The sequence below is a fragment of the Mus caroli genome, chromosome 8, assembly GCF_900094665.2.
Source record: "Mus caroli chromosome 8, CAROLI_EIJ_v1.1, whole genome shotgun sequence".
Lineage (NCBI taxonomy): Eukaryota > Metazoa > Chordata > Mammalia > Rodentia > Muridae > Mus > Mus caroli.
The window spans coordinates 114,318,323-114,327,901 of record NC_034577.1 but is presented as its reverse complement, the minus strand read 5'-3'; the positions used below and the strand labels follow the sequence as shown (position 1 = coordinate 114,327,901).

At 50.2% G+C, this 9,579-nt stretch overlaps 1 protein-coding gene across 1 annotated transcript in view; it reads left to right on the top strand.

Annotated features, from left to right (window-relative positions):
* Positions 1-1,416: 1,416 nt before the first annotated feature.
* Positions 1,417-9,579, top strand: part of LOC110300719 (sulfotransferase family cytosolic 2B member 1-like) — a 16,638-nt gene continuing 8,475 nt past the window's right edge. The window contains exons 1-2 of the mRNA XM_021170979.2: positions 1,417-1,467; positions 2,059-2,222. Of these exons, the coding sequence (XP_021026638.1) occupies positions 2,081-2,222 (142 nt within the window). The 5' untranslated portion in view covers positions 1,417-1,467; positions 2,059-2,080. The remainder of the gene's footprint in view (positions 1,468-2,058; positions 2,223-9,579) is intronic.

Below are 9,579 nucleotides of genomic sequence, written 5' to 3'. Positions count from 1 at the left end.
GTGCACGCCTTTAATCCCAGCACTTGGGAGGCAGAAGCAGGTGGATTTCTGAGTTCGAGGCCAGCCTGGTCTACAAAGTGAGTTCCAGGATAGCCAGCAGGACTATACAGAGAAACCCTGTCTCGAAAAAACAAAAACAAACAAACAAACAAAAAAGAAAGCTATCACAACTAGAAACAGCCCTGATGTCCATAAACACACGGTGAGCAGGTGAACACTTAGCTATTCAACACAACACAGCCGTGTGGAAGAACTGTCCATACAAACAATGACATGGATGAATGTCGTAAACACCACAAGGAGGAGGGAACAAACCCAGACACAAGGCCGTGCATCCTGTGGCGTGCAACAACCAAGAAACAAGAGGTGATGACAGGCTTGTGTAACTTATCGGGGGAGGACACGGGTTTATGGTAAGAAGGAGGCCTGACCTGAACTGTTTTATATGTCCCAGTCGTGACTGTGGTAGTCACATGGTGTGTGAATTAGTGAAATCGTTTGAGCTGAACCTTTGGAGAACTTGGCTGGAGTCTCTCTGGGTTGCGTGTGCTGATTTCTCCCGGGGAAGCTGAGAAGAAGGATGAGGACCAGAGTTACACATTAAAGGACAGGGGAGGACAAGCAGACACCGGGCTCAGCGTGTGCTCTGTGGGTGTGTGTGGATAACGCTGACAGTTTCCTACCTATAAGACAAAGGGGATGAGGACCCTTGGGTACTCCCCTGCAGCGAAATGGATCAAAACAAACCAGAAGCCCAAACCAACCAAACGGATGAACGCAAATCTCCTAAGCAAATGGAAGAAGTTTTGTTGTGTTGTATACACATCTCCTGGACTCTGGTTGCTGCAAGTGGCCCTGTAGGCAGTGAGACATTTTCGTGCTTGTTGGCAGCTGCCTAATGAGAAGATGAGGCAAGGGAATCTGCTGGTTGGCAGCTGGAGGAGAAGATGGAAAAGTCTTCATGGACGTACTCTGTCAGAGCTGATCGTACTGTATCTTACCACAAATGTCAAAATTATATAAACTGCATGGTGGGTCCTAGGGTGGTAGAGAAAGCTGCCTTCTGCTGTCAGCATACAAGAAAGGGACGGTGCACTGCCTCTTCCTGGCCCCTTCCTGGCCCTTCCTGGCCAGTGAATGCTTCACAGGGGAGAATTGTTGAAACAGGAAAATTGTGTCATTCTCAGACACTGTTAAGCTTTTTTTTTTGAGCACCTTAGTCTGCTTGAAAAATAGGTTCTGTCCCAAAGATTATCCACTTATTGCTTGCCTATGGGGGCGCTCTTCCCAGCCCCTCCCCTAAATGGGTCTGGTTGGGGGCGGGGCACCCTGCAGTCTTATGCCCCAGGGTCCTGCAACTCTAGGGTGGAGCCTCTTTGGAGGTGCCCAAGTAGAGCCTGAGCCACATTTCCTAGGTCTGAGCTGCGTGCACACAGCCAGGTACCACACGTGGAGAAGGACTTTGTGGTAAGTAGGGGATCCCGAGGAAACAGGGGAGGTGGGGCTTCTGTCGGAGGCTGCTCCAGGATTCAGTAGAAACATTCCTGTCAGCCCAGTCTGGGCAGCTGTAGAGCAAGACTGGAGGGGGGCTGTGGGTGGGAGCTGCTTGCTCTCTAGATGGGGCCTTTGGATACTGATTCCACAACGCTTTGAGACCGAGACAAGCAGCTCTCAAGTCCGCAAGGATGTTCATGATCCGTCACAACCACACGAGTTCGCTGTCGAGGTGTAGCCCTGCATACAGATGGCCAAGAGCTGGTGGCTAGGGCAGAGTTCTGCAAGCAACCAGCCACACTCTCAAGGCCAGACAGATGTCACTGTCACTCCAAGGCCAGAGCACAGAGGTCTATATCCTCTGATAGGGTTGGGACCTTCCTTGGGCCAGACGACAGACAAGTCTGTCCAAGGTTCTAAGATGGTCCTGCGATGATGCCTGAGAGCAATAACAGTAGCCACCGGGTGTGGACCTATCTCAACACTTTCATGAGGGAATGGCAGACTGGTCTGTATCTACTGGAAAGAGCTTGGGCCCTGGGTAACAGACTTCCTCACCTCCAGCCCCGTTCCGCACAGCACCAGCATGACCGAGCGCATGAACACCACTGAAATCTTCGATGGCGTCCGCTTACCAGGATTCATACACACCCCAGAGTCCCTGAAAGCGGCTTGCTCCTTCCAGTTCCAGGACACAGACATCCTCTTGGTAACATTCCCCAAATCAGGTGAGAGACAGGCTGGGACAAGGACCCTGGACAATCCAACACTAGGGCTTCCTGCCACCCATAGTGCCTCAGTCCCCTTCTCGGCACTGTAGACACCCGGGCCCTCTCTGTCACCTGGGACTCTGATATAAGCTGTAGGGCTGCCTTTCTGGCTTGAGTCAGTACCAGCTGTATGAAGCCCCTCACTAGCCTCCTTGGCTGGTTGTTCCTCTTTCTAATAGCCTCAGAAGCGCAGGGTATCCTGGGTACCAGCAGCCCCCCTCTCCCCCTGTACCTTGGTCAGGTTCACACAAGCTTCTTGTAATCTCTCTGCACTTGCTTAAACGTGTTTCTGAGGCCATGGGAGGAATGCTGGGGGGTGATATGGGGTGTGTGCTGAGAATCCGGCTTTATTCTTAGGCGTGTGGTCCTTGGGGGACAAAGCTTTTCCTTGTCCTGAATCATGCTGGGGTGAATGGTGTACATCACCCCAGTGAAGTATGTTTATGTGGGGCACAGGAACTCCCTAATCCCGTAAGCCTGCCTGGCCTACTCTCCTCCAGTGTGCTCAGGGTAGCAGCATAGTGCTGCAGACCCTGCATAACCATCCTCCCCAACCTGAATCCATAAGGCACATAGTGGGTAGTTTGCTTTTGTCTCCTGGACATAGCCCAGCTAGGACACAATGCCACTGAGAGCAAGATCTGCCTCATGTGACTTGGCCACCAGGGCCACCTGGACTGTAGTGACCTAGGTAAATCAGCAATTCAGCAGATAGGGCCAAGCAACCCTCCTATATTCCACATTCCTGACAGTCTTCCCCTCACACCAGACCCCCTTTCCCCTCCACCCTGCATAGTTGTCCCAAGTTCCAGCCCTGCCCCGCCCCCCTCCTACTCCCTGGATCAGATCCCTCCATTCACATCTTAACATATCTACCCAGGGGCCTGGTCTGTGGGCTGGGCTTCCCACCAGAAAGAATGCAGTGGGTGGGCTGAGATCTATCAGACTGTGCCTCCAGCCTCAGTATATCTTAAAGGATAGGGCAGCAGAGCTATGGGATCCTGGATCCAGGCTGTCACTGTCCCTGTATGTGGGCAGGGGTGGGAACCGACCATCTGCCCATCCTTGCAGAGCAGGCAGGTTCTGGCCTGTATTGGGAAGATACCCTGCTGAATCACGTGTCCCTGAACTGGGCCCAGGCGGGATGGACGGGAAGGGCCATGCCTGTTCTGAAGAACCTCTTCTGGTTTGCTTTTTCTTAGACTGGTTCTGTCTGGCCTAAAAATAAAAAGGTGATAACCTTGCCCCTACTGGAAGCCAGAGAAGCTAAGGGAGGGCCCCTGACCTTCCATTCCTATTGAGCTCTCTAAGATTTGCTGTCTCTGAAGGTGACCCCAGGAAAGTGTGGTTGCTTGAGGGGAGTAGACACCCGAACAACTCCCGGAGCACCCTCCTCTCTGGCCAGGGCCAAAACTCCTTTTCAGATGTCTGAGGTAGAGAAATGGGTTGGGGCACAGCCCGGTGGAGTGTTTGCTTTGTGTAGGCGAGGAATAGGCCAGATAGGCTTTCTGGAAAGACCGTCGCTAAGGCTTGAATGCTCTGGAACATTCCATTAGAAAGCAATAGAGAGATGAATGTGGTGGCTCACTCCTTTAATCCTAGAAGTTTAGAGGCAGGGGCAGGCAGATCTCTATGAGTTCAAGGCTAGCCTGGTCTACAGAACTAGTTACAGTGCAGTCAGAGCTACACAGAGGTATCTTGGCTCAAAAAACAAACTAACAAACCAGAAAGTGGTACTTATTAGGTGCCATGGTTTCCCCTCAGGGAGCTCACAACAGGGACTGCAGACATGCATGGGAAGCTGAAAGACCCCCAAAGGGAGACCCTCACTCTGCTAGGTGTAAAACCAAGGCACGAGGTGGGACTCGAACCCACGATCTCGCAACCTGAAAACCAAGACACAAATAACCCAGCACAACAAGCACATGTTCCAATGTTCGTTTCAGAAAACAGACACTCAAAACAGAGACACCGGCCGGCACACACACAAGAGGGGATCCCCATACCTCCAAGTCGGTTCTTGGGTGTGAGGGGTGGTCGCGTTTCCCGGCCAANGCACCAAATGAAAGACCCACAACATGAGGACTCCCTCACGTTCTGACTCAGGAGAGGCGACACCCCAAAATCACCCACAAGAAACGATCTTGTTGCAACTACAAGAGGATTTTTATTCGAGAGCGCTCTAGGGCCCATGGTCATACACCACACAGGGGTAGAGGACCATGGCGCCCCGAGTAGCTGAGTAAGGGGGTATTTAAAGGAAGAAACCACAACTCAAGGAGGTGGGGAGGGCGTTGTTGGAAAATACCAAAAATACCAGTTAAGAGTCACAAGGAAGTATAAAGTCACAAGTGTCAGGTTATCTCTCAAGACAGTTTCTAAGAGCCCCTAACAATCTAAGAGCCCCTAAAGATAGCACATTTGCATTGTAGGTTCCAGTAATGGTCAGGGTGCCATTCTTTGANTTGAACCCAGGAAGCGGGTAGGTGGAGGAAGGAATGTAGCTATCTGTTTTATGACCAGCACCTGGAGCACTAAGCCACAAAGGCTACACTCCCAAGCCTGGGCCCAAAAGCCTCGAATTTTGTTTTTACTTTGCTATACTTTTTTAATACTTCTTCAAAGCCACCAGGAGCTAGGTGAGAGGCCCATGTCGACTGCTCCTCTTACTTCTCTGGCCAGTATCCTCACAGTTCATTGGCCATCCTTCCTGGGAAGGCTTCTGAAGATCTGAATCACACTGTGCCCTCTTTCTGCCTCATCTCCCTCCTCTGCCTGGTGGGGTCACTATAGCATCAAACACACCAAGGAGGCTCCCGACCATTCATACAGTGAGTGTCCATCTCAGACCAGGGCCCTCCAGTACTCTGCAGGAAGAGCGGCGGTAGGCTAAGGACACACAACCAAGCAGGAAGCTGGCATGTAGGAGTCGGGTGTTCTCAGGTCAGCTCTTCCACAATGGATCCTCTCTTCCTCTCTGCCCTGCCCTCACATTCCTGCATCTGATGCCTTCCTGGCAGATGTAGGGCTGTCCTAACCTCCTGTCTATCCCTGCCTGCCATCCCCTGAACAGCAGCCCCAACATGCTCATAATGTAATCCTCACGGTATGCGAGCGCATGGGGCAGAGGGGACTTTGCAGTCATGATGAGACTAAGGACCTTGAGACAGATCATCATGGATCAAGGAGCCCAGTGTCATCACAGTGTCCCTAGAGAATGGTGCGTAAGGCTCAGACATAAAAGGAGTTCTGATGACAGGAGCGGGGACCGATGAGAGATGGGGCAGTGCTACGGTGATGCTTTCGCCCTTGGATGAGATGGTCTGGAAGTAAGATGGTAGCCCCAAGAAGCTGGAAAGGGAAAGATCGTGAGGAAACAGCATCTTCTGCAATACCACCCCCATTAGCGCATTGATACCAGAGCTACAGGATGAGGCGCGTTGGTGAAAGCCACTGGTTTGGTGGTTATCTGAACATTTATTTATTTATTTATTTGTGTGTGTGTGTGTGTGTGTGTGTGTGTGTGTGTGCTTCATTCTCAGAAGCCTACAGCTACCTTACTAAATGACATGTTGAGAAGACCAAATGAAATTAGCCGGAAAGAATTTCCAGATGTGATCTATAAGATTTTCTCCCCCTAATATATATTAGAAAGAATATCATAGGCAAAAAAAGGGAAAAAAGTGACTAGGACCAAGTCATCCCAGTAAAATGCCATAAATGTTTCTATCACTTCCACTCAGCACCCAGCACACACTGTGACACAGTACGTGATGTACGGAGGTCAGGTGACAACTTTCAAGAGTCAGTTTTCTCCTTCTACCATGTAGTTCTCAGGGGAGTTTATCAGACTTGGTGACAAACCTCTTTACCCATTGAACCATCTCACCTGTCTAACTGCTGTATGGGAGGAGACAGTGGTAATGGTGGCGGTGACGGTGGTGTCCAGGAAGATGCTTGACCACCGCCTCCATGTCCAGGACCACATCCTGGTCACACCACACCTAGCACCGTACAGGTGCCTGCCACTCATGATCTGCTGTAAATGGAGGCCTGAGCAGGCTACCGTGTGGACATCCAACTGCTGAGGGCCAGGTCTTGCTTTAGCAGAGCACAAGGGGATGTGGGTGTCTCTCCTCCCCCCTCGCAGAAAACCTGCTTTTGCATCTACTCCTGTAGAAGCTGCGTATCCTTCCCAAGCTCCCAGAGGCTGACAGGAGCTGTAGAATGGAGCAGCACCCAGCCCTCAGGAACACCCGTACCTTCCTGCTCCAGTGGCACAGAGCCAGTCTCAGCCTACCTTCATAAACGCAATGGATGGCTAAAGTGTACCTGCCCATAAGGCAGGGAGGTGAAAAGCCCTAGTGTTCCCTAGAAGCCACTCATGCCCGGGTCTGTGTGATCCCAGAACTCTCACTGGGGTCTTTTACATCCATGTCTCCTATCTCCTTGATAATGTCGTCTTTTTTTTTTTCCAAGATAGGGTTTCTCTGTGTAGCTATGGCTGTCCTGGAACTCACTCTGTAGACCAAGCTGGCCTGGAACTCAGAAATCTGCCTGCCTCTGCCTCCCAGGTGCTGAGATTAAAGGCGTGTGCCACTACTGCCCTGATAGGGTTAAGTCTTACACACAGTCCTTTCCCCTTGTTTGTGATCTTAGTTACACAAATTCAGTGTAAAAATATTAAAGGGAAAGTTCTAGAAATCACTAACTCCTGTCTTAAAGTGTGTGAGGAAAACCTCTCACCATCCGCTTCCTCCAGCCTGGGACGTGACTTTTCCACTCTCTCCATGCTGCGTCTGTAGTGGCCACCACTGATCTCTTATCAAAGTTCCCAGTTATCAAATCCAGGGCCACAGAACCCAGTACTCCTGTTCACGTAGCCCTCAAGCCCCAGAGCACCTGAGCCGTCCAACCCAGACAGAAAAGCCAGAAAGTACTTCCCTCCCTGAAAAGGTACACATTTTCAACTTAATAAGGAAAAGACAGAAATTGTCTCAGGTTGCCAAGGTCTGTGGGGGAAAAGCAATCTGTGAAAGGATGAAAACGAGGGAAGAAATCCAAGCTGGTTTTGCTGTTACCTTGAGTGAGATCGGTCGCCGAGCAACATGGAAAAGGTAGTGGAGCTTTAAGTCCTGGGCTTGGCCTTGAGTGTCCTTTGGGGAGGGTAGTAGGGTGGCCTGTGCCCCCTCAAACTGTGCCCGCTCTAGCTCCACTGCCCACAGGACAAAGGAAGAGAGTGGCCCTTGTGGTCATGGGAAACAAACTGCAATCTCCAGCCTGGGGCCAGGTGAGACACAGAGAAAAAAAGGCACTAGGTTATGGATGGAAGATATGACTGATGGCAGGGTGCTGCCACTGATCTTGGTGTGTGCTCTACTTACTTATTTATTTACAGGGTTTTTCAAGTTTGTTTTGTTTTGTTTTATTTTGTTTTGTTTTGAGACAGAGTCTCTCTTTGCAGCCATGGCTGACCTGGAACTCACTATATAGACCAGTTTGACCTAGAACTCAAAAGAGATCCAGCTACCCCTGATAGGACTAAAGGCATATGCCACATTGACCCAGCCTATGGTGTTTGTATAATAAGGTTTACAAAAGAAAAAGTAAGACTGGGAGAATGTGTTCCCACAACCTGTTACAGAATTGTTACAGTTGCCACAAGTAATTGTTAAGCCACACAAGATACCACTACTGTAGGTTACTGCCAGACTTGGTAATGAAAATGTGTCTTGTTGGGACACGGAAACTGTTTCTTTTCTTTATTTTTGGAAAAAGGGTCTCACTATGGAGCCCTGGCTGGCCTAGAACTTGCTTTGTAGACCAGACAGGCCTTGAACTCATAGAGATCCTCCTGCCTCTACCTCCCCAAGAGATTAAAAGTATGCTCTACTACTCCTGGCAGTAGGAACTTTCTAATTCACCCCGCCACACTGACAGCTAGCACTCGGTGAGTGTGAGTCAGTTTTCCCTTTCTTTAGAAAATCTCCCCAATAGTCAAGGCAAAGAGAGTTTCCGTTGGCTCATGGTTCTGGAGATCCCAGTCCATGACCCAGGAGTACCATGGCTTTGGTCTTGTGGCACATCAGGGTAGAGAGGACTTGGCAGAGCAAATTCACTATGACTGAGAAGTGAAAGGGACTAGGGTCTAGTGACAGAGCACACACATGCTGTGCACAAAGCCCTTGGGTCCATCCCAGATATAAAGAACAAGAGAAGAGAAACACTAGGGATACAGGAAGTTGGAAGAATGATTCCTAGCACTGGCAAGACCCAGAGTTTGAGGCCCGGAAACAAACAAGAAGCAGGCAAGGCAGGCAGCACATGTCTGTAATCCCAGCACTCAAAAGACACTCAGGTGGTGGAGGCAGGAGAATCAGAAGTTTATCAGGAGACCCTGCTCAAAAGAAGGAAGAGACTGGGGCGCTATTACCTCAGAAAACACTTCCCCATCATCCAAAGACCTCCCACCAGTCCCCATCTCTTCAGTCTCTAACATGTTAACCCTTCAGAAACATTCTGGATTCAAGCGAGCGTGCTGGCTAGCAAGTATTGTCAGACCTAGTCCTGCTTGCCTCTGAGCTTGAGGGAGGTCACTAATATTTTGCGCTGTACTTAGGGACAGTCACTGTATGGAGGCTACCAAGGCATCTGCCACCAAGTCTGGTGCACTTGGATCTTAGGAGTTTGAGGCCAGCCTGGTTTGTAAGTTCCAGAACAGCTACATGGTGAGATCCTATCTCAATAAAACAAAGCAACGGAAACTAAAGAATTTGTCCATTGTTTGCAATTTTCACACTTGGTTTATTCCTGTGTGGTGTGAAGTAAGCTCTCATGCTGTGTTTTGCCAAATGGCTAGCTACTCTGTCGACCCAGAGCAGCTGTCCTGCACCACACTCATGACCACACTTGAGTCTACCCCTGGGCTGCCCGCGGGAGCCATGACATTTCCCCCCACTGGGCTCCACTTGTGTTGAGGCCCGGCTGCTGCGTGTTTCTTTTCTGTATAATTTCTGCACTGACTTGCCTAAGTCTGTAGAACCCGAGGGTATTTTTATTGGAATTGAGTTTGATTTACAGATTAACATGGGAGAGCTGCTCTGTTTATTTAGTTAAGACATCCTGTCTAAGGACAGAAGCTTCTCCATCTGCCCAGCCCACCCCCACATCCTCACAGAGGCGGGGACGCTCTTCCCACTTAGCCTTCACCCGTTCCTTCCTGTTGGTCTCTCACTGGTGTGGTGGGGAGGGAGCTTTTCTCTGCTGTTGTTCACTGGTTCCTTCCTGTTGGTCTCTCTCTGGTGTGATGGGGGGG